The following is a 26,927-nucleotide window of genomic DNA, read 5'->3' as shown; positions in this document are numbered from 1 at the left end:
TCTCCTTAATCGTTAGTTGTGTGTGCTGCTTTTTTTGGTTAGCTTATTAGACCTCCTAAAGGCTTAGTGTCAAGGTTGTCCATATTTGACCTACTTTTTTTAAACTGAGAGTTGTAAAACTTAGTTGTCTTCTAAATCGACCACTTTGGAGTGACATTTGTGACCGAATTATGAATGATAAGAGTGACGTTTATGAAAGCAGAACAGCAATCTAAAAGACAATAAAAAGGCAAGAGGTACTAGTGCAGATGCTTCATTTCTGTGATGTGTTCATGTGACCAGATTGCAAAATGCTTCAGGCTTCTTTTAGGTATGCATTCTCATTTATGAAGGCTGCGCATCCTAGCGAGGAAGTGAAGATCATCCATTTTGTACCTACAACAGGGTGCTTAAGCAGATGGAATTTAATATAATTTGTTCTAGTTCTTGTATAATACTGACAAACCTCGGTTGACAAATGGCTATACAGGCTGTTATTTATAGTTCATGGATTCTGCTGAAAATAACTTTACCATTGGTTCTTTAAAAGGTGTTCCTGACGCCTGTTTGCAATTGCTTTCAGATTCAGAAGTAATACACGGAACGGGAAAAATAAATTCTAAATTCTTGTTCCCGTAACGTTATGTTCAAGTCTTTATGGCACTGGAAAAAAATGTTTGTTGGAAGACCAAACTGCCCAGATGTTTTATAGGAAGGGTAGTAACATCTCTTGCTATAAAATCTGCTGCTAGTTTTAATTAAGCATGGATAACATAAAGGCTTTTTGTGGACTAGTTGAAAGAACTTGATCACCTGTACTGAACGTTAATATGGGATTATTGCAGTGATGTCTAAAAATTATCTGGAATCCAAGCTTAGTACTCTTGCCACCCAATGAAACAAATGAGTGATATCATTAATTTTACATAAGTTCTACAATTCACACAAGTATAGTTGAGATTCATGATAAAAATACTGGCTTTCATTTCCAGATTTTAATCACACACCTACAAACTACAGACGCTCCCCGACTTGTGTAAGTCGAACTTTGCGTAAGTCAGGAACATATACCTGAGAATTACACGCATGACAAAAAACCCCCAAACTTATGGAACTTTTTTCATAAGTGCGGATTTGCGTAAATTGGGTTTGCGTAACCCGGGGAGCATATGTAAATTTGTTAGCTACTCTGGGGAGTTGAGGATTTTTAAATGATATTTTTGAGTTTTCAGATACCTCAAACTGCTTCCTTTTGAACTTTCAGTGGGCTTAGTTGTTGTCAAGTGTTTTGTCGTGTATACCTAGAGTGTAAGCAGCATGTTCAAAGAAATTGTTTTGAAAGAATATTATAAAAACATTCTGTATTTCACATATTAGTTTACAGTGCACAGAGATGTAGTGTTCTAAAGTTTCAGCAGCAAGTTACGACTTTACAAAACTGGAAAATACATCCCATTTCATGAAATTGGTATAAAGCATCCTGCCACTTCCTACTCAAGACTACGACGGCCCGTTCTTGCTTAGCTTTTCTTTCATGCCAATAGGATGCAAAAAGATGTGTCCTGAGACTTGTGATTTCAAATTTTATTATGTAGGACTCTTTGTGCTAGCATTTAAGATCCTATGGGTATGTTTACACAGGGATAAAACACCTGTGACTGGCTGGGTGTGTGGGCTTGTGGGGCTCAGGCTCCAGGGCTAAAAAGTCAATGTGTAGACCTTTGGGCTTGGGCTGGAGCCTAAACTCTGGGACCCTGGGAGGGTGGAAGGTCCCAGAGCATGGGGTCCAACCCGAGCCTGAACGTCTACACAGTGATTTTTTTAACCCCATGAGCCTGAGCCCTGCGAGCCAGATTCAGCTGACATAGGCTATCTGCAGCTGTGCCATGGGTCGTTTATCCCATGGCACATGTAGCCGTACCCTAAATCTTTTTCTAAATGTTATCATTTGCTTAGTTTCACTGGGCAACTTCTCCAACTGTAAGTTCTGAAAGGCATATGTAAAAATACCCTGTGTATTGGTAATGGAATCCATGCTGACCGAGTTTGGCTGCCAGACGTGTTGTTAACCTATTAAATGTTGTCCAACACTTGGCTGTCTAAATACTGTGGTTGATATAAAGGAGAGACCAAGACAATTTAGGAAGTTTGTTTGGTTATTAGCCATTTTTTAAAATCCAAATTACAGGCAGTTACCATGAATTTCCTTTATAATGTGGATATATTTAGCCAAATAAGGACATGAGGTAATGGATCTGTGATTAATGTTACAGTCCCAACACTGCTCAGCATTTTACAGGATGCAAAAGACAGAGAGCTTGGTTATCTGTTGCTCTTTTTAGTCTGCTCCTGTGGTGTAAAGGGGGCTTAAACACAGTGGGGCAGATCCTTAGCTGGTGTAAATTGTCATAGGGACCATTGAAGTGGATTTTCTCTCCATTGTAGAGTTGCTAGACTGTATCTGCACTGGCCACCCTGACACAGAGGCCAGGGCCCTGTGTATGTTGAAAGGAGGGAGCATTGCAAGAGAAAAGAAGAGGTGGGATCAAAGTGCACCAGACTCTGGTTATTCTATGCTTCACATAGCCCACGGAATATATTTAATTCATGAATTAATTTTCTTGATTTTCTTTAAGATGTACCTATTGTTTTATATAATTGTTAGCTCTTTTAAAAGGGAACAAGGAAAGAAAGTGTCAAAATCCATGAGCAGTTGTACACAAAGTGTGATATGGTAATTGGGGTGCAATGGACACTTGTAATAAAAATTTGAAGATTTTCTATCTTTCAGATTAATTTAGCTATAGTGATCTAGTCAGTCTCTCAGTTCTAGAAATTGATCAGATAATTACTTGTCAGAAACACAGAGTAAGAAATTTTCAGAAAACTAAAATTGAAATCTAGATACACTATCATGTATAAAAATAGGTACTGAGCAATAATTATTATTTAACTGTTAGTGATTGGTATTCAAGAACTGTAAGTTCAAAAAAATCTAGTAGCTTAAGGCCTGAAAAACTTAAAACTTTGCTTAACTTTTCTGCTCTCATAGTGCACAAAGATCAGCATTTTTCTGTTGAAATTCCTTACTTTTGTAAAGTATTAGCAGATTTCTTTGTTACTTTGTATGTCAAGTTATGGCCTGAAAGATTTGTGTGAAGAGTTGCAGGGTGGATTTGATTTAATGACTTCAATCACTGATCAGGAAGACTCGATTTAATCAGGGATTTCTACATAAAAGTGCATTCTTGTTGGTTATAACCTTAATACATATTCTTCACAACTCAGAGATAGATGTAGGTTTCATTTTTAGAAGGTACACACTACATTTTTAAAGTGATTTATTTTGAAAACTTTTCAGATTAGTTTTACAGCTATATCAGAAAATGAATGATTGGTTATTTCATTTACCAAAGGTAATTGAAGCAGATATTTATGAAGTCATTGGAAGGTGAACTATCTCCAATTCAACATGTTAATCATTAATATTTGAAGGATTTTCTTGCCATGCTGTATTAGGAGGAGAACATCACCAGACAGACATTTAAATTGTTTCATTGAACTAAAACGACAACATCATGTATTCTGGATTTTTTTCTTCAACAGCAAACATAGAATATTTTAACAAAACAAGCATATGAATTTTTGAATTTAGTTAAACATTCAAGTGTTTTAAAATCAGGTTTGTTTTTGTTTGTTTTTAGCTAAAATAGTTAAATGAAATATTAAAAAAAACTTAAACTACTGGCTTCTGCAAGTAACTCAGTAGTTGTCTTCTCATTCATTTTCCTGTTTGTTCATAATCTGGAAAAGAAAAACAAGCTTTCCTGCTTTTTCAGGTACCAAACAATTTCTTAATTTGGAATGAATTAGTCCAAAGGAAGAAAATATTCTTTCTACGCTGGCAGAAGAAGCTACTGCTGTTAAAAGTGAGATTATCACTTCAACAGTATCTGAATCCAAGTGCTTAAGTGACTTCCACCAGTTCACCGGTGTGACTTTCTTTAAAACATCATCAGCAAACATATATTTCTTGAATGGTTCTTATTCCCAAACTGGGTCTCTTTTATAGAGTGCTGCCATTATAGGTTTTCCCTTCTAGTGAGAGAATGGTATGGTAGATCTCAAATCAATGAAGGCTACACTCAGAAAGACCTCAAGACTTCTGGAATGTGCTGCTCAAACAGTTTTGCTTCTGTTTCTACTGCCTGCCCCTCCCATCTCACATTTATCACCAGACTTCTTCACCTTGTCCATATCTATTCCTCCCCAACAATCTTCTATTCATATCTTCTATTCATATCTATTCCTCCCCAACAATCTTCTATTCATTGAAACTTTGCACTTTTAGGGAGAGGTAAGGGATTGACTCTGTGTACACAAATTTGCGGAGGGACAATAAAGTTGAGATCTATTATTTCTCACCTGTATATTTTATTTATTTATTTATTTAAAAACATTTTTGCTATTAACAAGGATGTTATCCCTGGAGACACAAATCCACAGTTTGAGAACTGCAAAACTAAGCCTGTCTGATGGTATCTTCTAGACCAGGGATCGGCAACCTTTGGCCCATGGCTCGTCAGGGAAAGCCGCTGGTGGGCTGGGACAGTTTGTTTACCTGCAGCGTCTGCAGGTTTGCCCAATCGGAGCTCCCACTAGCCAATGGGGGTTGCGGCAAAAGGTGGCCAGCACATCCCTCGGCCCACGCCGCTTCCTGCAGCCCCCATTGGCCTGGAACGGCGAACTGCGGCCAGTGGGAGCTGCGACCGGCCGAACCTGCGGACGCCGCAGGTAAACAAATCGTCCTGGCCTGCCAGCGGATTTCCCTGACTGGCTGCATGCCAAAGGTTGCCAATCCCTGGTCTAGACTGAGCACTATTGGGTAAATAGAAAGATTAACCTAAATCTATACAGAAGCCCCTGGAACCTCATAAGATTGGGTCCCGAATCCATGAACTATTGGAACTCATTTACAAAACTTTTGTTAAACATTACATGAATATATTGTCTCATACTGTAGAATTACAATTTATAATCCCTATTCCATGATGAGATATCTTTGACCTATACTGTGTCTTAATTAAAACTATCTTTAGATAGGTTTTTCCTCAAAAAGCATTTTATCAAAAAAATCCAATTTAAATCAACATTTTAAAAAAAAATTGACTTTTATCCACCCTGAAGAATTGTACTTACCCATTGCACTAGCACTGCACACAGTATCTGACCTCAATTGTGGTCCCTTGATGCCACTGTAGTACAAATAATTAATAATCCACACAGTGCAATGGTTTAAAGTTTATCAATGACTTCCTTTTACTTGTGATTTATCATCTAGTAAATAAGAAATGCATCATTCACCATTTTCTAACATAAAATAAGTAAGAATATGAATAAATGTAAGTTAAGCTATATAACTGCTTAAATGTGTTGAGGCATAGTCTAATTAAGAAAAAGAAGCACCGAATTTAGTGTGAAGGCTGTTTTTAGTTTTCAATGTGTTTTTAATAATAAAAGAGGATCAACCTTTTAAACCTTTTTTTAAGGAAAGTAACTAAAAAATTTAATGCAAAACACGATAAAAATAGATGATCTAAGTCAAGGTTTCCTACTTGCTAATTGAAATCATGATTAAAATTGGTGATTTAAATCCAGCCAGTCTGACTCCATTATCTTTTTTTTTTTTTTGATCATGTCACATTGCATGCTTGTCTAACTTGCTCTGCGTTCTTGCTGCTGTATCTGTTTCACTATAACTGCTTTCCTGGTTTCTCTTTCCTGTTAATTTATTATTTGCATTACAGTAACATCTAGGGACCTCAACCAAGATCAGGGTCCCACTGTGTTATTTGCTCTACAAACTCATAATAAGAGTTCTTGCATTGAAGATCTTACTATGTACACAGTCAGGGTAGACAAAGCATAAAGGCGCAGAGAGGTGGTGATTCAGAATATCTTATTTTGTTTTCTGTCCATGTTTCTTATCTCTCTAGGTCCCTTTGTATTATTTCTCTTGTCCTCACTGTTTATTGTAAATCCTTCCAATGTAATGTCAACAAACTTTAGTAATATGTTTCCCTCCATTTCTAGGGATTAAAAAATGTGTGGCGTACCCCATCTAGATACAGCTTCATAATTATCTACTTCTAAAAAGTATTTTTTAAAGCAAGGTTTAGTGCTGCCATAGCAACTCACTTTTAAAATTATCTCTCATTGATTTGTCTGTTCATTTTCCACTGTTGATTTCTCAGCATTCAAATTACATTATAAAAATACAAATAGTTGGTTCTTGTGTTTATTTTTGATAGTTTGTAATTGTAAAGTCTTTCTTGTTTATTTCACGTGGTTTTAGTTATCATGGCTTAATCTGGGTATGGTTTAGCTGTGATTTTCAAAAATGCCTATATGATCTAGGACCACAAACACTTTCAATTAGACTTGTGCACCTAAGTCACTTAGATGATTTGAAAGTCAAACCCTGTATTGTTTATGATAAAGTTTTGTTGTCATTTAGGACTTTATACCTAAATGGCAATACTTAGTAGGGTGATTGTTGTTGAGCACCTAAAATTGTCCTGGGCTCTTTAGACGCATAAGGGTTCTGTCCTCTAAAGAACTTTAAATGTAAGTAGGCAACGCACACAAGAGTGGGAAAAGGTTGTAATGAAAGTCAGTTTGTATTGATTCTTAATTTAATTATTTACCTATTTTTAACTCCTATAACTTAAATATAGGATATTTACTCACTCTTTTATCCTTTCCATCACTTTTACATACTGATTTCTCATCCCAGGTTTCTCTCTGTACCTCCCTCTTCATTTTTATAATTTTTCTTTCCTTTTTGGAAGACCCTTCTTCTGTATAAGTCAGCAGTTGCGTTTTGTGGATATTTCTGCTCTTGCTGCTGCTAGATAGGAGTTTCTGCCTCTGCTCCCCATGATTTCTATGTTACTGCTTGAATCCTGACATTCTGGCCTATTCCCTTTTCTCCCTGATGGGCATTGGGTGTTCTGTGATCCATTATTCTATGGTGGTGATGCTCTCTACTCTATACATTTTCCTGATTAGCAGTGGAATTTCCTCATTCAGGTACCAGATTATCTTCTGCACCACTGAAGGAACTCAGATAGGTCCCATGTAATTCAGGGCAAACGGCTGTCCCAGGAAGCTCATCAGAACAACTTCCTAGAGTAGAAAGAAGTTTGTTTTCTCTCTACTCTTAAGATTCACTTTGGGTTAGTTGCCATTCACATGACAAGTAGAACTTCTGTGCATATGGGCACTTGCAGGTTGGAACAAGAAAGAACAAGTTAAAAATCCAAAATTAAGCAAGGGAAATTCTTTTGTTCCTGGAACAGGAATATTTTTGATACTGGATATTGCACTGATAATTGGGAAAACTTGTAGAGTAGAGATGCATCACCAGTATGGAGTTAAAGGATCACAGAGTACCAGTTGACCACTTCAGAGAAGAAAAAACGTGTAGGTAAGTAAATTTTATCTTTTCAGCTTCTGTTGCTGGCCATGTGTCTATCTCCTGGGGAATCTTATTTAATGATACCTCATATTTTTCAGAATGTGTCCTTAATCTTTCCACAGATCGATATTACCCTGTCTTTACATTGATATAACTAGTACTTGAAGAGCATTGGTTTAGATTCCATTAAATCTGTACTTGGGCAGGTGAGAATTGCTGCCATTAATTGTGCATTTTATCCTACTTCAGTACCCAGAATGTTGGTCTTAAAACTACCAAATACTAACATTGTAAGAAGTCAGTATTAAAACCAGCTTCATATTCACAGATGATCAAGATAACCATGCAATATTTTTATAGTAACATATTTAACTATATACTTAAATTCCGTATTTGTCTGTTACAAGTATTTAACTGAGCAGCAATCCTGTGGTCTAATTCTTCTGTCTTTGAAGTCTGTAAGAGCCAGGCAATGGAAGGAACAATGTGTCACTCCTAGGAGCATGACTGTATGTTTCAGTTCAGAACAAGTTTGGTTTGCAATTTCTGTTCCTACGAGGAAAGATTAAAGAGGCTAGGACTCTTCAGCTTGGAAAAGAGAAGACTAAGGGGGGACATGATAGAGGTATATAAAATCATGAGTGATGTTGAGAAAGTGGATAAGGAAAAGTTATTTACTTATTCCCATAATACAAGAACTAGGGGTCACCAAATGAAATTAATAGGCAGCAGGTTTAAAACAAATAAAAGGAAGTTCTTCTTCACGCAGCGCACAGTCAACTTGTGGAACTCCTTACCTGAGGAGGTTGTGAAGGCTAGGACTATAACAATGTTTAAAAGGGGACTGGATAAATTCATGGTGGCTAAGTCCATAAATGGCTATTAGCCAGAATGGGTAAGAATGGTGTCCCTAGCCTCTGTTCATCTCCATCAGAGGATGGAGATGGATGGCAGGAGAGAGATCACTTGATCATTGCCTGTTAGATTCACTCCCTCTGGGGCACCTGGCATTGGCCACTGTCGGTAGACAGATACTGGGCTAGATGGACCTTTGGTCTGACCCGCTACAGCCTTTCTTATGTTCTTATGTTATGTTCTTATGTTCCTAAGTGAGAGAGCAAGCAGTGAGTCAGAATCTCATTATTACTACATAGCAACTAGACACCCACAGCCGACTTGTGCCAGTCGACTGGGGCTCGGTTTGTGGGGCTGTTTCATTGCTGTGTAGACATCTGGGCTCAGGCTGGAGCCCGGGTTCTGGCATGGGCCAGCTCTGGGTTTTTCTTTCCTGTATAGACATACCCTTAGAGTGTTTCTGGTATCTGAGCCCTAGTTTACAACCGATGAATGCTGCATCAAAGCAGAAAGGATCATAACCTTACATGCTACTCAGGACACATCCTTCAGATGGAGAAAGCTTACTGGAAAAGCAAGTGATCACAGAGTTCATCTGATTGTGTCATTTTCAGATTTTGTAAGTATCTATCCTGACAAACTGTTATACTTGTGTGGAGTCCCAATTAGAAGTGGTCAGGAATTTTTCAGCAGTGTTTTTTGTTGGAAAATGCTGATATGTCAGAACAAAAATTTCTTGCAGGTACGGATCAGTTTTGACAGGTTTTTCTTGCCCTTTTCTGTATCTTTTCCAATTCCAGTATATCTTTTTTTGAGATGGGATGACCACATCTGCATGCAGTATTCAAGATATGGGTGTACCATGGATTTACATAGAGAAATATGATATTTTCTGTCTTTTTATCTGTGTCTTTCCTGATGATTCCCAACATTCTGTTAGATTCCCCCACTCGTGGTTTTGGACAATTGCTCATCTGCCTTGATGGGTATGTGGGGCCATTGGGGGAGGTAGGGAAAGAAACGTGGATGACATGCAGTTCTAAGTCTCCCTTATGTCTTATCTTGATAGTAGTCTCTTTTTTCTGTTGTCTGGCAGAGATAGATTAGATAGGAGTGATGTGGTTAAAGCTCAGACCAGATAAAACAAGATGTGTAAGCCTTTGGAAGTCTCTAGAGAGGATGGAAGGGGTATCTTCCACCTCTGTTCACAGGCTCTTGGGATCTAGACTCTCAAACTTTTGTACTTGTGACCCCTTTCACATAGCAAGCCCCCTTATAAATTAAAAACACTTTTTATATATTTAAAACCATTATAAATGCTGGAGGCAAAGCAGGGTTTGGGGTGGAGGCTGACAGCTCGCAAACCCCCATGTAATAACCTTGTGACCCCTTGAGGGATCCCGACCCCCAGTTTGAGAACCCCTGCTCTAGGCAGTGATCAGCAGTAGTGCTGCCTTCCTATTCTCTGGTTAGAGACTTGCTTTCACCAGTTGTCCATGTATTTGTCACCTTCAGAAGCTATTCTTAAGGATCTCTCAGAAGTTATCTAGTATAGAATGAGGCTGCCTGCTTATTTAGCAATGTTGACTATAGCAATCACGTTTCCTGAAATCTGTACTGGCATCAAGTTGTGGACAAACCAGTGGAGGTGTACACACTACAAAGCTACTTTTGGCAGCAAAACAAAACCACCTTCATGAGAGGCAAAGCTTTTTGCTGTAAAATTAGAGTGACAAAGTATTGGTGTAGACGCTGCCATTTGTTGTTTTGACATAACTGGCCTCCCCCGGCAGCCCACAATGCTGGTCGTGACTACCCTGCTCACTGTTTTTAACTTGGCTGCCCTGCAGGCATTCACCCCTCCCCTTTCAAAGCTCCCGGAAGCTTTCATTATTCCTCAGCGTGGAGAGTGCACAGAGCTGCTGAGGATGACTCTCCCGGTGTGGGAGAACTCAGAGGGAATTACAGAATCCTTACAGAATTACAGAAATCGGCAGGCAGGAAGAGCAGGCTGCTGCTATGGGCGAGGGGGGGGGGGAACTGCTGTGCTCTGCAGAGCTGGGGGCTGATGGGGCTGTCCCCCCTCCCCCAGGGTTGGTTGCTCAGGCTGCTGTCTGAACTTAGAGACAGCATGTCGACACACATTCCCCCAACAGACACACGCTCACTCTCCCTCCCCCCCCCCCCCTTCCCTTTCACACAATCTCCCTCTCTTCCCCCTACACTTCAGTTAAAAAGCAGCTGGCAATCTAGTAGGATGCCTGTGGAACAGTGAGATTGAGAAACCTGCATCATGTGACTCATGTGAGGCATTGCAAACCCTTCCCAAAGCACCCTGCAGCCATTTGCACAGTGGGATAGCTACCCGCAGTGCACTGCTTTCTGTGTCAATGCAAGAGCTGCTAGTGTGGATGTGCTCTACCAACACAAGGAGCATAGTGTGGACATGCAAGAGTGGTTCAATTAAAGCGACATAACTTTTGTCAACAAAACTCTGTAGTGTAGACAAGGCCCTAGATTTGAGCGTCTGAAGGCTGGGTGTTCTTAGTGGAGGGAGAGTAACTCTGAAATGTTCTCCTTTTGATCAGGCTGAGCTAAAGTTTGTTGATCTTCAAGAGCTCTTATAAGGCCCATCTGTTAGGTTTGAATTTTGCCTGGGGGAAGATTGCACCAGTTAAGCTCCTGAGGGGAGAACAGTTAGATCTAGAAAACACGATTGTAAATTTTACAGGGTTTGGAATGTACGCTTTTATTCAGTGTCTGGCTCTGAAGTAGCCTTTATGTAAGTTGACTGTGGCAAGTAATGATGTGTTTATAGAAAGGTAGAACAGAATTATGCTGTTCTTGTTTGGTTTTTTTAATATTCATTCTAAGGCCTTATGCTGTCTTCAGTTATGAAAGACTGACAAAGATGAATTTTGAGATAAGTGTCTTCATTAAATTGGCCAGAAGGGATTACTTGCAATAGTGATGAAATCAGCCTCCTTGGGGAACTGAACTGTGTGTCAAGAGTGGTGTGTGCTTACATCATTTTCTTTAATGAAATAAAATATATGTTCAATATATTTTCATTCATATTTATCTTTATTTTATAATGCATTTTTCAAACTTGCACAGCCGTTAGGTCTTAAGAATGTATGTAATCAGTTTAAATTGTCAAAAAAAAAAAGCGCATTTTACAGTTTTTCTATAATTGTCAAATTAAAAGGAAAAGTAGAATCTATAGATCAGATGATATTTGAGGAACTTCAGTCCAGAAGAAAAACGTTTGCATTTTAAAAACAGAAATTAGTTGTTTAAAATTGAATGATCTTTTCAGCCTTTATATTATGAATTTTTTTCACTTTTTTTTTTTGACCGATATTAAATTCAGCCCCATAGGCCAGATCCAACCTTCTCGATGGATTTATATGGCCCACATGCACATTCAAAGTCTGTAGAGGGTAAGCTGTAATTTTAAAAAATAACTTCCTAGCCCTCATAAAGATTGTGAAGATAACTTTCCAACTCTGAATCAAATATAGACCAATTGAGCATTGTCATCCTGAAACAATGGCTCTGAAGTGTGAACTCCCCCATCTAGGCCTATGTTCATTTTTTGCCTCATTAAGTCTCTCCAAATGTCAGCATTAACTATTTAATTGGTGATCATTTTAGTGAATGCAGTGGGTGGGAATAAAGTCTGTGAGGTTGGGATTTGGGAGATAATGCCGAGAAGGAAATGGAGAGGAATGAAAGGAGATGCCCAAAAACAAAAAGAGGGGCAAATGCAGGAGGATAAGGAAGGAAGGAAGAGAAGCAAAGGGCAAAGATGGCAGTGGTTTTAAAGGTGATAACTTTTTCCCACTGTTAAAGGTAATAATTTGTAATAATTGGAGATATACCAATCTCCTAGAACTGGAAGGGACCTTGAAAGGTCATCGAGTCCAGCCCCCTGCCTTCACTAGCAGGACCAATTTTTGCCCCAGATCCCTAGGTGGCCCCCTCAGGGATTGAACTCACAACCCTGGGTTTAGCAGGCCAATGCTCAAACCACTGAGCTATCCCTCCCCCCTGAGTGTGAGTATAATAGTAAGGTATTTAGGTTTGGAAGGATTAGATTTTTATTGGTAACTATTGGAAAACTTTGTACTGTACACACAAACTGATGAGAAAATATTTCTATTGATGGTGACTGAAATTTCCAGCGAGAGAAAGTAAGAAAAATGCTGTTTGAGAACTTTCTAGAGTTTGATTTAAGGGTATTTACTTTGTATTTTGACATGTGGTATTGACCATTTGTGTTTTAACTGTTATAAACTTTTAACTTTTTGAATCTCAGCATCTACTGTCATAAATAATTATCTAAGGCTCCCCTAATTTCCTGCAACTTTGAAAATTTAAATAGATACATATTGAAAAAAATGCTTAAAACCCATAATTCTGCTCAACTGTGAATTTAAATCAGTAATTAAAAATGCTTAAAAATAACCAATATCCATCAGTTTTATAAAAGTAAAAATTGATTTTTGCTAAGCCATAAGATATTGAACAAATAATTACCAGTAAGCTTCTAAATAGTAAATAAACTATTGTCTACCTTCAATCTTTCATTAAATCTACTGTTGATATCAGTGGGAGATAATACGGGGAGCAGAGATAATTTGAACATCAGATTGCTATACTTGATCGCATCATTAATCTTTTGAGTCAGGTATCATGCTTCCAGAAATTACCAATACATGGATGCTTCAAAGGTATGTTTGGAAATCCCACCATACAGTGTGCAAGACTGCAAGGAAAAAATCTCCCTCCTGACCTTAATACAGTTAAGCCTGAATCATGAATTGGTTAGCAAGCGCATCTACAAGCATTTTTTTGATTAAAAATATCACAGTGCAATGTACTATAAACTCAGAATAATTTGGCCAGATTGATGTGCTTTACTCTGTTGTCGATACATTGGATCTACTTAAGCATACAAAGCCCTCGAGAGAGAGGAAAATTTGCTTAGCAAATAGTTGCATATGATGGAGTTTCTGTCAAGTGAACAGGCAGGGAACTACAGGAAGAGAGAGAATGTACATGTGCTTAATATAATGGACTTGAACCCAAGAGAACTGAGTTCTCTCTCTGCCGCAATTCTTATTTTGCTATTGGGCAAGTCATTTAAACAAGAATTTTTAATGGTGACAACTAATTTTGTCTTTTATCTCTGCTTCAGTAATTGAGACATGATTTGAGAATACAGGAACTCCTCACTTAGTCGTCCCAGTTAACGTTGTTTCGTTGTTATGTTGCTGATCAATTAGGGAACATGCTTGTTTAAAGTTGTGCAATGCTCCCTTTTAATGTGTTTGGCAGCTGCCTGCTTTGTCCACTGCTTGCAGGAAGAGCAGCCCATTGCAGCTAGCTGATGGGAGCTTGTAACCAAGGTGGACTGGCAGCCCCCCCATCAGCTCCCCGCTCCCCCAAGTTCCCTGTGCTGCAGTTGAAGGTTATCAATTACTGGCAGTTCAGCTGTCCCTCCCCTCACTGCCATGTGCTGCTCCTGCCCTCTGCCTTGGAGATGCTCCCAGAGACTCCTGCTTGCTGTGCAAGGGTCGAGGGGGTTAATGTCAGGGTGTCCCTATCCCCCCCGCTCCTGCACCCCGCTTACACCTTCTCCATATAGAACAGGGAGGGGACACAGACAGACAGACAGAGACAGAGAGCTTGGAGCAGCAGCTGCTGTCTCAACTTCCTGATCCACTTAAAAAGACAATGCACTTAAGAGTGGGTCAGCTTACTTAAAGGGGCAGTGTGCATCTCTCTCTCTCCCACACACACGAGGTGTGTGTCTGTCTCTGTTTGCTATGCTGTCTCTCCTCCCTTGTGTTCGGGCTGCCTTGTGTGAGAGGCTACATTAACAACAATGTGTTAACCCTTGAGGGCTCAGCTGAGTGCTAGTTCATCATTTAGTAGCAAGGCATTCCCTGGGAAATATCCCTCCCTCTTCCACCCTCTAACTTCACCACCTCAACCAAGCTTCACAATCATCATAGCTGTGAACAGTATTAAATTGTTTAAAACATATGCTGTGTGTATATATCTATATAATATATAGTTTTTTGTCTGGTGAAAAAATTTCCCTGGAACTTAATCCCCCCATTTACATGAATTCTTATGGGGAAATTGGATTCGCTTAACATTGTTTCACTTAAAGTCGCATTTTTCAGGAACATAACTACAACGTTAAGCGAGGAGTTACTGTACTGGACACAGCACAGACACTACTAAATGCTCCAGCACTGGCAAAGGACCTTGGAGCCAAGCACCTTCCTCCTGCTCCCACCTCTGTAACACACTCCACAAGGGTCCCTTACTGATATCCCCAGGACTGGGTGGGGACAGAAAATGCAGACCATGTGGACAGCATGTGGTGGTACAGGGCTGGAGGGAGCCATTGTGTTTTTGGACAGTCCATTCGCAAAACCCAGCCCTTGAGACCTAAAGGAGGCCCTTGAATAAGAAAATCAACAATCAGTCCAGCCTCTTTGTGGGCAACAAGAACCTGATTACCTGAAATGTATATTCTCTTATCTCCTGTGCTTCTGAAATAATCAACATATTTCTTTCTGTAGTATCACTAGAGAAGTTACCAACTCAAATATGTTTCAGTAAGACTGAAACAAAAAGTGAGATGACAGCAGGCTACTTGTATTTTGTGGGGACTAACCCACAAAAATAGGGAGAGGCATGCACCCATTTATTCTGAAAGTAATGGACTCCTGTTGGGTAGCTCCTGCTGATTATCAGTCATGCTAATAAGCAAAATTTAGCTATTTCCAGAATAGGAAGATGTAACAATACTTGTGAAATGTTCATCTTACCTCCCCCTGTAAATCATTTTGAGATCTACTGATGAAAAGCGCTATATGAGAGCTAGGTATAGTTAGTGGTATTCTCAATATTTTAATGTATTGTATAAAGATATGCTAGATAGGAAAATGGGGACGGAAATGAAAAAATGTGCTGGCAACAGCTCAGCTGGGAATGAGAGTATATGAATTCTTTATCTCTAGGGCATATATCAAATGGATTGCAAAAATCCAGGCAGATAAAGCACTTTATCCAAAATACCCCAGGAATCCCCAAAACTCATTTCAAGAGCAAGTTGGCTATTAAGTGACATTTCCCAGGATTCTATTAAAAGAGTAGGAACTGCCATGGGCTTGTTGTACTAGTTATGGGACTCCTATAGCTTGAGCAATGGAATGGGGACTTCACAGATGAAATGGTGTTTATGCAGTGCCTATTCAGTTGCAGACTGGACTGGTTCTTATCCATCAAAAAATTAAAGCAGATGTGGAGCACAGATGATCCAGATATGAACTACCTACCTTGGGTTACCAGGGTTCCAATTTCTGGAGTGCTAAACTTCAGTTTAAACACACAGTAGGCCCTTATCACACACTTCTTCCAGCAGTTATAACCGGTCCAAATTCTAAGGGTTATTGTTCTCCCATTTTATTAATAGTCCTGGCCATCGTCATAAAAGGATTCTTAGCACCTTCCCACAGCCTTAATGTTACTGGTTTCAGCCTTTCCCATATTTTTCCAAAGAGGAAAGAATTTTCTGAAAGCAGTCCAGTGTCTACAGAAAGTTCAAGCTATTTGCGGAGTCCTGAGGCTTCAAAAAGTCACTGAGATTTGTGATTTTTGTATCCAAAAGAAGTAAGCTAGTGCACACTCCAAGGATTAAATATAGATATCCATTCTATTCCCATTGTCTAGAGAGATTTTTCAACTTCTGTAGACTTGAAGATTGCATATGTATAAATCCCAGTAACCGTAAATCAGCAGTAATTCCTAAATTGCATACTCTGTTCATCATGTCCAATACTGCTCTCCTACTATTTTGGTCTGACAGTAGGGTTGCCTTTTAACACCATCTTTTTGTACAGTGCCTAGCACGGTAAGGTCCTGATCCATAACCAGGGTTCCTAGGTGCTATGGTAATACAAATAATATGTATGGAACCTGGGTGAAGTAACCATTCCTGCTCCCACCTTCTCTACCTACAGCGCTGTTGTTGGCCTCCAGGGTATAAGGGTGTATCCCAGAATGCTTTTAACTAAATTACTCCCTTTGTTTTGTTATGCAGCCTCTCTTTGTTTTGTTGTGAACCTCCGGAGCGCCGTTGCTACCGGAGCTGCTCTACCGCTCTACCTCTACCGCTCTACCGGAGCTGCTTATCAGCTCCTGTTTGCTGTGATCAATCTGTGAACAATCAAATGAGATCCTCCTCCCTGTGTGATTCACAGGGGTTGAGTGTTTGCATTTTGCTTGACCAGCAGCGAGAAAAGGAGTCATTCACAGGGGTTGAGTGTTTGCTTTGCTTGAGAGAAACGGTGGAGGGGGCAGAGGGGGGAAAGAGAGTATGTTGGATGCAGGCTGTTTGCAGTTAACAGTAAGGGGGTGGGAAAAATTTCTGATTTTGCACAGTGTCAGTTCCAAAAATCCACTCCCCCCCCGGTCCCTGTCACACTGCCCCACACCCCCCTCTTTTGAAAAGCACGTTGCTGCCACTTGAATGCTGGGATAGCTGCCCATAATTCATCACTCCCAACAGCGCTGCAAATGTGGCCACACTGCAGCGCTGGTAGCTGAGAGTGTGGCCACACACCAGCGCTGGCCCTGCACAGCTGGACGACCAGTGCTGCAACTACCAGCGCTGCAGATTTGTAAGTGTAGCCATACCCTGATACTTGACTCCCTTCACCTGGGTGCTTTGATAGATTATCTGATGTGATGGCTATAAGGAATGTCTGCTGTAGGAAAGACAGCAGATGCTTTATCAGTGGCTAAGGATATACTCAGTGCTAGAAATATTAAGATAAAATTCCTTTAACCCACTAGATGTAATCTACAGGGTCTCTGGACAACATATCTGATAAATCTATTGCTGTATGGATGGGAGAGGAGACTTGAAATAAACTTAAGTTAATACTTCCCAAAACTAAAATATTTGCTTTGAGATAGGGAACTTGAGCCCTTGGTGAATCTTGGTAATGAAGTTGATTTTCTCACAAGCGAAACCATATCGTCCAGGTCCAGTGATGTTTTTTCAAGGTAGAGGCATCTTTGGAATTCATCAAGAATTCTGCTAAATACTGCCAGTAATGGTATGGCAGTAAGCTTAGAGTTTCAGGTTCTAAGCTGTCATGTAGCTCAAGAGAGTCTGGTGCAGTAGTGCTTTGAATGGGCCTGTCCATAGTTAGCGTAGTCCAAGGTTCTGACACAAGTTCTTTCCTGGTGAGGGAAGTATAGCTTCTGAGCCACTCTGGTGTCATTAAAAATCATTGATGCATTGTCTCATTTTTGTGGACTACTTTTACTACTAGTGGAAAAGGATGTATTTCATACTTGTACTCCTGAATGAAATACACAATTTTTTCATGCTTGCAGGTGCCTGTGCCAGATTTTAAAAAATCCAGAACCCCTCTGGTAAGACAGCCAATTGTAAGTGTCCTAGGGAGAATTCCTTTTAATCAGCTTAGCTAATCCACATGTTTGTTCCACCCCAGATGAGTGAGTGCAAAACTCATGAGGAGCTCAGCTTCTACAAGTGTGAAAGACTTCCAATTTGACTTTTTGCTCTCGGCTGACACCCTGCTGGGTTATCATCTTTGTACAGGTTGGAGATCTCTAGGATTATGTAGGAAGAAGGGATCTGATGATAGTCTCAACCACCTGCAACTTCAAAAGGCCCATGTTTTTAGTTTGTCTCCAAACACACACAGTCCAAAGCCATTTGAACTTTCCAGCCAGAGAGGCGGGCATTCTTGGTGATTTTTTTTTTTTTTTTTTGGAATGGTGGTCCAATAGCAATTTCCCTGATTTCTGTAAGAGATTCACCATTGCAGAGATTTTTGTACTGCGCGTGGAATGACCTGTTGCCTGTCAGAGTTGTTGTATAGCAACCAAAAAAAAGGGCCTGAGGTATATTTGGAAATGGTAAAGTTTGCTTAATATAACCTTCTTCTGTGAAGGTCTCTGCATTTCCGTGTGTGGATATATCCTTGAAAAGCCATGACCATTCGGAAGTGCATGAGAATTCTCGTTTGAGGGTGGTATCATCGTCCTACTAAGGCAGTGCACTCTCCCAAGTGCCTATGTTCCTTTGCTGGCATCACAGAGAGGAAGTGGAACTTACTTTTGGTCTTCAGGACTAGACTTGCTTTTTGCCTAACTTGAGACCTTATTGTAAATAGTTTAGAGTATTTTATAGTAATATTCTGGGAGCCCTTGCTTTCTAATAACTGAAAGTCTGTGCTGTTGCACAGGTGTAATTCATAAAGTCATGTACAGTATGTAAAAAAAAATCCAGTAATAGGGGCTCTTGTTTCCATGCACTGTGTTGTAGTAAACAGTGTTGCTGTTTATACATGTTCCCCAAAGTTTGTGTGCAGAGTGGTAGTTTAAACAAAGCACGCACTCAGCCATGCTTGTAGTTGTTTCCATTGCTTCACACTGAATCAACAGTCATTCGAGGCATCAGAGTGACACAAAGATAGTGATAATCCTGGAATCTTGTTATACAGTTGTCTGGCCCTGAGTCTGTAAGGGCTTCAAAGAAGTGTGTGCCTCCTGCTTGCTGATCAGACCAGAGACAGACGCCCACATTCAGTGCCTTCTGTCTGCAGAAAAGGAGAGTTATCAACAAAAATCTCATTCTATCCTTTCTGGCACAGGGGGCTGAAAGTTGGTTTACTAGACCTTCAGACAGCCAGTTATCAGGCTGCTGTGTCTCCCTGCAGTTAAGGTCTGTGGGCTGCCATGAGTCCTATCTTGGACTCCTTGCAAGAGGAACAGAAGAAAGTGGCCAAGATGCAGGTCATAAAGTGTCATATGCTCATTAGGCACTTTGAGGACAGAACATGACTCTTAGGACACCAGTGCAAGTCCAGTAGTCAACACTCATCTTTTCTTACCTACAGTCTCTGGGTTTTTAATGGCATAATAAATGGTCCACCCATTAGGAAGCCCTGCCTTTGAGATCTAAACCTTGTCCTGCTAAAGCTGATGGGTTCGCCTCTTACTTCCTCTGTCATTTATCAATGAAAACAGCTTTCCTGATAGCTATCACATCTGCTGAGAGAGTGAGGGAGCTCAGTCCTTAGGATGACCATTCCACATTACACTGTGGTCTACAATGAGAGAATCATCATGAGGGTGCATTCTACCTTTGTGCCCAAGATGGTGTCATATTTCCATCTACTTCAGTGCATTTCACCACTCTGTGTCTTTTCCAGATCCGCACTCCCATCCAAGGGAACCTCCTCTCCATGCCCTTGGTGTAAAAAGGTCACTACTTGCAAAAGACCAAGTCATTTAGACAGTCTAATAGGTTATTTGTACCCTGTTGGGAGAGTGTCAGGAAAACCTGTTGCCAAACAGACTTCCACTCTGGATTGATAGATGTATAGAATATTGCCACATTTTAGCCAGGAAGCCAGTATTCCCTGGTTTAAAGACCCCGTCCGTGAGAATTACCACAGCTTCAGTGACGTGTCTTAAACAAGTTCCTGTGGTGGTGATGTGCAAATCAACAACTTGCAGTTCAGTACAGACATTCACAGAGTGCTACTTTTGGACTTGGCTTTGTGCTTCAGTGCCCAGTTTGGCAGAACAGTGCTGCCATCCAGGTTTAGCTAAGAACTTGTCCATCATCATCTTGGTGGAATGTTGTTTGCTAATCTCCCACAGGTAGCAAATGTACAAGGCCCTTGAAGAAGCAAGGTTACTTTCTAGTGACTTGTCCATGCTACCCACCCACCTTCCCGTCTACCTCAGTTCTGTATAATATCAAACCTGCCGTTTCAGAGAAGGAACTGAGGGTAATGGTGAGGGATGTGCGCACGCTCCTAATATAGAGTAGGGTGATGACATCACTCTTCTGACCTAAGGACATGGCTTTGTCAAGGCATTTCTGCATTTATTCCTCAAGTGTGAATACATGAGTGCCATTCTTGAAAAGCATATCAGTAACCTCTCTTTAATAAAAAGAAAAAAAAAAAAAGAAAGGTGCGGGGGCGTATTATTAGGTTGTATTGGGCACTGGATTTTATTAGTTGACTCTTAAAGAGATAATATAGCACTTGACTTGTTAAGGTTCAGTTTTGATTATTGATTAACAAGACGAAAGATAACTCAGCTCAAGCAGTTTATTAAACATAGACAAATGAGCACAGATAGAGAAGTTCATACTTTATCAACTCTGGGGAGCAGGCTTGCAGAAGTCACAGCTTCCATCTTTCATCTGTGTCTGTTCCAAAATTAGCCCAACTTGACTTATATTTATATTGTACTGGTTTACAAAACATAAAAAATTAATACACCTTGCTCCCTCTTTCCTACCTAGTTTCATACAGTGCCATTCTGGATGTTAGTAGACCGTAGAGGACAGATAACATTAGGAATGAGAGATCTACGATAATAGTTTCTGGCGCACAGTTCATATTTGGCAAGCCTCAGTAGACCGTGCATCGTGTTTTTGACAACTCAATAGAACATACATTTTATTTCTCATAAAGTCTACACATACAAAAAGTCAAACTAAAAGTCAGATGTTCATTATCAAGTGTTTGCTGTGTTAACATGCACCCAGGAATAACATTCTCTTTTTTTCTTTATAGTATAAGCAGCACTATAATGGACGTAGACAGCACAATTTCCAGTGGGCGTTCGACTCCAGTTATGATGAATGGCCAAGGAGTTACTGCTTCATCAGCAAAAAGTATTGCTTATAACTGTTGTTGGGACCAGTGCCATGCTTGCTTCAACTCCAGCCCGGATCTGGCAGATCACATTCGCTCCATACATGTAGATGGTCAGCGAGGAGGGGTTGGTTTTATTTCTTCTTTGCTGTCCTATCTCCATGCATTAATATTTTGTAGCACTTTCATGAAGTTATGTCAGCAGTTCTGCATTTTCAGATAACTATCTTTACCTGCGTATGTTTGTTGAATGATAAAATTAGATGCCAGCTATTGCAGCTTTATTTGGAACTGTTGCGGGTTGGCGTATGTCATCACAAATTTCTTTGAGTAGATAAAATAGCTCATGTTAGGAAATGCAGTGTCTGAACGAAATAGGGGCTGGATGATTTATACTAGTCATTCTGCTTAGGACTTTTTTTAAAAAAATGGATTCCTAAAATTAGACTCCTTTGTAAATCTGACCTGATATTCAGAAGTTCTAAGCTGCAAATTTTAAATCAAATTCAGGAAAAAAAGCCAATATTTTAAGTTGATTTGTATATGTGGTGGATTTTTTTCACAGCAGTTTGGCCATAACGGCAGTTGTCACAGGTACAATGGAAGATAAAATATGTATATTGTGTTTTGATTTAGATTATTGTGGGTACCTTAACATTCAACCCTTTCTTGACACTAATTAAAAAAAAAAAAACCTTTTAAAAGCTTTTGTATAAGGTTTTTTTTTTCTGTGCCCTGTTTCTGGTTCCAAGTGTTATCATTTGAGTTGAAATTAGATGGTTTTAAAACTGAATAGTTAAGTTTTGGAACCCTGTGCTTCCTCATAAGCTCTTGATTGTTGTTATGCTTCCTTTGATACATTTTTTTTTTTTGTAAGTGAGGAAAGGATTTGTCGTTTGCAGTGTTGGTCCTAGGATATTGGAGACCAGGTGGGTGCGATAATATTTTTTATCGGACCAACTTCTGTTGGTAAAAGAGACAAGCTTACATAGTGCTCTTCAAGAAAAGACCTCAAAGAATTTGTCCATAGCGATGCTGGTTATTTGGGAGCTGAAGCTGTTAGTATCTCTTTTAATTACCCATAGTTGGAGCTTGTTTTGTAATGGTTTCTAGAGTACATATTACTGCATACAGCTCAGATAAAAGCTACATTTGACCATTTTAAGAGTGTAAAATGTCTTTGGCTTGGCATTGAATATGTAATAGTGTTGGCTGGCATTGGTCCAGTTCATCCTGAGAATGCAGGATCTCATAGTTACAACAGTATTTGTAGTTTGACAGTTGTCTACAAGATGTATCCTTAAAAGATGTGCTTTTGTGTATTCAGGCTGTGCGTAGTCTTAGGCCTTGTTAATGCGTGGGGAATTTTATAACAAAAAAACAAACATGCTCTGAAAGCTTCCGGCTTCTTTATGTCAGTGTTAATTTGAAGCTACATCCTGAGTTAAGTATTAAGAAGCCAACTGTGTTATAGAGCATTAATCTGGTCCCTTATCGACACATGAAGCCTTCCTTGTTCTCCTAGAAATCTGTTTGAGTTTCTTACAATGATGTAGTTTAAAAAAATTGAAAGCCATAGAATTAACTTGGTGTCAGTGATGTCATTTCAGAGTAAACTGGCTTTGGATTAGGTATAAATACTAAAGACCCATCCAATTTCTATATCATGTAAAATGCATCAGATTGAGTTGTCAGTCACTCATCCTAAATTCCTTAGACAGGTAATATCATTACCTAAACTAGTCTGTGATCAATATTTCTCAGTTTCTTCATGCCTGTTTTGACAAGGATCTTCCCTACAAATAGAAGTTAATGACTTCTAATGCCCTATCTGGAGTAGGATTTAGAATGGTCAGGTTTTGGATTTAATAACTCAGCCTGTTATTAAGGGAGACTTGATGGTATGACTGTATGTTGTTAATGTTATTCCTTAGCAGGACTTAATCTTACTGTTAGATGTTAGGTAATAGTCAGTTGCAGGCATTGCAGTGCAATTAGCCAATCTCAGACATTTTACCATGCGTAAAATACGCAGAGTTGCCATGTGAAGATCTCTGCATATGTTCACCAACCATTACGCATGGAATGTGGATTACAACAATAAAACTGCTAGTCCACATCAGTATTCTGCCAGCTTTCACACACTCCACTCTTTCAGGCTTTTTTAAAGTTGGATTTGTTTTTTTTGAAGCTTTAATGTTTCTTTAATGTTTGCATATTTCTCTGTATTTTGCTGCTATTGGAGTTTTTAGTTTACAAAATGTGCTCTGTGATAGGCTATACTTTGTTTTCAGAAAAGAAAAGTTTGCGTGAAGCTCTGAGTGTCTGAATTGCAATCTGTCTACACTTGTCCATTTGTGTGCCCTGCTGTAGTTTGGAAATTTTTGTTAAAAATTAAATTTTCATTTTGCAAGAAAGAGACTGACAGTTACTGTCAGGTTTGTTTTACAAGAGTAGGTTTATGTGCACCACCTGCAGGTGAGGTGGTTGAATAACTCATGGCTTTATTGTGGAGTTTTCAAGTCTATTTATGCACAATGACTGCAGCTTGTAAAGAACAAGAATTATAGGCAAGAGAACAATGAGACACATTCAGCATAGTAGCATATATATATAATATATATATATATATGCAGCCTGTACATTTATCATATTATGTTGAATGTGTCTCATTGTTCCCTTGCCCATAATTCTTGTTCTTTACAAGGTGCAGTCATTGTGCATAAATAGGCTTGAAAACTCCACAATAAAGCCATGAGTTATTCAACCACCTCACCTGCAGGTGGTGCACATACACCTACTCTTGTAGGTAAAAATCCCTTCCAGATCCCCAAATGATGATCAATCTAGCCCCTGCCATCAAAGGAGATCCAACATACTAGTTTAAGGGTAGGGCTGAAACAGGGAGCCCAAAGTGGCTGTTTGCCTATGCAGCAAACCATTGCAGCCTTCTTCCTCCTCCAAGCAGAAGCCAATCACCCTGTCTCATTGCCACCCTCACCAGCCAATGGTAGCAGTGGTGAGTGGGACAGGCTCTGGAGCTAGATTGCAGCATGCATACCCTTCCCCCAGTTATAAAGGAAAAGGAGAGAGGGAAGCAGCAGCACATGGAATACAGCCCTAGTTGCTCCTGGTTGAGATCTATCTCTCCTCCTCCACCTTCCCCCACCCACCATGTCAGTGCTCCCTGCCCCATCAAAGCTGCCAATAAAGTGATCATTTTCTTTTTACCCACAGACATGAAATTAGCAAATACCTTGGAAAATTAGTTAAAAGAGATGCAATCAATTTAAAGACACTTCTGTATGATGATTTTTTACTTCATCGTTTTGCAATTAATATGTTTGGATAGAATAGGATAGCACAAAACATGTAAAATCACAAAAATTGGCCTGGGAGATTGGGGGTGGATGTATATATAAAATGACTTTTAAATCTTTTTAAATTGCCAAAATATGAAGGTGTCCTTTTATATGCACCGCTTTTACTTTTTCATCTGCTTAGGTTTTTGCTCCAAAGTCCAGAGAACTTGGATCATTTTTATTTTTTTTAAGCAAAATAGAACTGTGTGTGCAGAGGGAAGTGATCAAAAAATTACAGAAATAATTATTTCAAGTTGTTGGTATATACACGATGTTTGAAAGCCATACTTAGGGTCTCTGTACATAATGATTAAAGACAATAACCTCAAATTCAGCAGCTTCGTCTTTTGAAAGTGTATTTAAAACATGCTTTTTAAAATTACTTGAATGTAGCTGCGTATGGCATCAGTTAATCTTTGGAATAGGATGAATAACAAAAGCCTAGTTAAAGCTTATGTTGGAGGATATTTTTTTGCTGCTGTTGTTTTTTGTCATCAGCATTTTGAACCCATGGGAGAATGTGGAGAGAGAACTCAGGAAAGTAGAAGTTTGAGTTTTATGGAAGGAAAGGAATGGACATAGAAATAATTGGCACCTTAGAAGGAGTGTTAATCCATATGTGTATCTAGAAATAAATTCTTTTTCCTCCATCATCCAGAAGCAGTTAGATTCCATGGTGATAAATGCCTTAGAAAAACCCAGTTACCTAAGGTGGGGGTTAAAAATCATACTAGGCAAGGATATCTTTTCCATCCTACAGTAAATATGTCTCCATGTATGCTGTGATGGGAATAATGTGAATATGTGGTTTAGCTTGGAGCGCCCAAAAATTCACTAATGTTGAACAGTTATTTAAATACTTTTTAGTACCTTGAAACTAAGTTTTAACTTGATTCCCTCATATAGAAGAAATGGACTGTTGCTTTTATATGACAACAAACCATTTTGTCCTTTTCTCTTATGAGAAGATTGTAAAGGTGATTACTCAGTTTGGATCTTGCTTTTCCTTTCTTTGTATAGGTATTAATCATTAGAGGATTTCAAGATTTGGAAGCTATCTCTAGGGTTCGTGGTGTAGCTCTTGAACTTATTTATAGGGGGCAAGCACTTGGGCACCAAAATTTTGTTCCCAAGAACTGCCATTATGAATGCCTGTGGGCCTTATTTTTTTTCTCAAAATTCTGGGCAAGCTGGTATGAGAGAGCAAATAATTCTTATTTATTTATTCAGGGTCTAAACACTTTTTGAACCAACATGTATCTTTTGAACCAACATGTTTTGTATTCATAACATAATCAAATAATATGTTTTTAGACTCCTATAAGAAATAATGACATATTTTTCCTTTATTAGGTATTTGTTTGCTTGTGGAAAGGTTGCAAAGTATATAATACACCTTCAACAAGTCAAAGTTGGTTACAGAGGCATATGCTGACGCACAGTGGGGACAAACCTTTCAAGGTAAGCTGTTTTTATACGAAATCATGTTTTGTATGTTGAAAATGATAAACAATTTTACTTTTTATGTTTGGGCTACATTTTTAACACAGGAGGATTTTCTAAAAGTATCGAGAGAGACAAACGTTGGCCAATTGCACTTCATTAATCATTTATATTATTATAGCACGTGAAGGCTCCATCACTGTACGAACACAGATGAAGACACAGTCCCTGCCCCACACAGATTGTACATTTATTCCCAATGCCTTTATCCGAAGTGGTATGGGAGTCTCTCTTAAATTTAACTCTCTTTCCTGAAGCTCAGCTTCCAGTTTAACCTATCTGTTTATGGTGAAAACAGGTGGAAGCATGACTCTTATGTTTTAAACTTCCACTCTTGGTGAATAAAAAAGCATGTGAATCCTGCATCTAGATGGCAGCCATTTTTGCAAACAAAATTTAGTTGAAACCCAGTGAGCGATATTTATGATCAACATATTTCTTCTTAATGTAGTAAGGAAATGTGAGTCAGGAATAGAGGTCCATATAGCTGACTATATTTCTTGCATAGCATTTTCTAACTTTCTCTCTCTCTCTCTTTCTCCCCCCCTAATCTGTACCTGTGATTCTAGGTATAGTAGTGTTTATCATTCCCATATCCACCTATCCGTTATTAATGGGTTGCTTCATCCTCTTATGGATACAGTGGGGCAGTTCATAGCTGTCAATCCTGGATCACTTGATGGTAAGTCCCACCCACACTATTTCCCGTCTGAAGTTCTCCCTCCATGCAGGGTTCATCATTTTGATGAAACATCAATTTGGGCTTTTCTTCCTCTTTGATAACTTACCTAGGTAATATTTTTTTTCCCCTCTAAAAAGTAGTACTATTTTTTTTTCCTGGCTACTCTATTCTGTTTTCTTTTTTAAAGGCGTTTATATTTTTTTGTTATAATGACCTCTGCCAGATGTTATTTCTCTGCAGAGATCATATTTGCATCATGGCAGAAAAAGAGAAGCTCCGGTCAAAGCCTGAGATGAAAAAATGCAATCCATCTCTCCAGCCTTGTA

At 39.3% G+C, this 26,927-nt stretch overlaps 1 protein-coding gene across 2 annotated transcripts in view; it reads left to right on the top strand.

Moving 5' to 3' along the window:
- The window catches only part of AEBP2 (AE binding protein 2), an 82,178-nt gene that overhangs the window by 5,815 nt on the left and 49,436 nt on the right, over positions 1 to 26,927 (top strand). For both annotated transcript variants that reach the window (XM_039544448.1, XM_039544457.1), the window contains exons 2-3: positions 20,974 to 21,181; positions 25,770 to 25,877. In XM_039544448.1, the coding sequence (XP_039400382.1) occupies positions 20,974 to 21,181; positions 25,770 to 25,877 (316 nt within the window). The remainder of the gene's footprint in view (positions 1 to 20,973; positions 21,182 to 25,769; positions 25,878 to 26,927) is intronic.

This window comes from Mauremys reevesii, linkage group 1 (genome assembly GCF_016161935.1).
Source record: "Mauremys reevesii isolate NIE-2019 linkage group 1, ASM1616193v1, whole genome shotgun sequence".
NCBI classification, from domain to species: Eukaryota; Metazoa; Chordata; order Testudines; family Geoemydidae; genus Mauremys; species Mauremys reevesii.
This window is presented reverse-complemented; position numbering and strand designations above follow the sequence as displayed.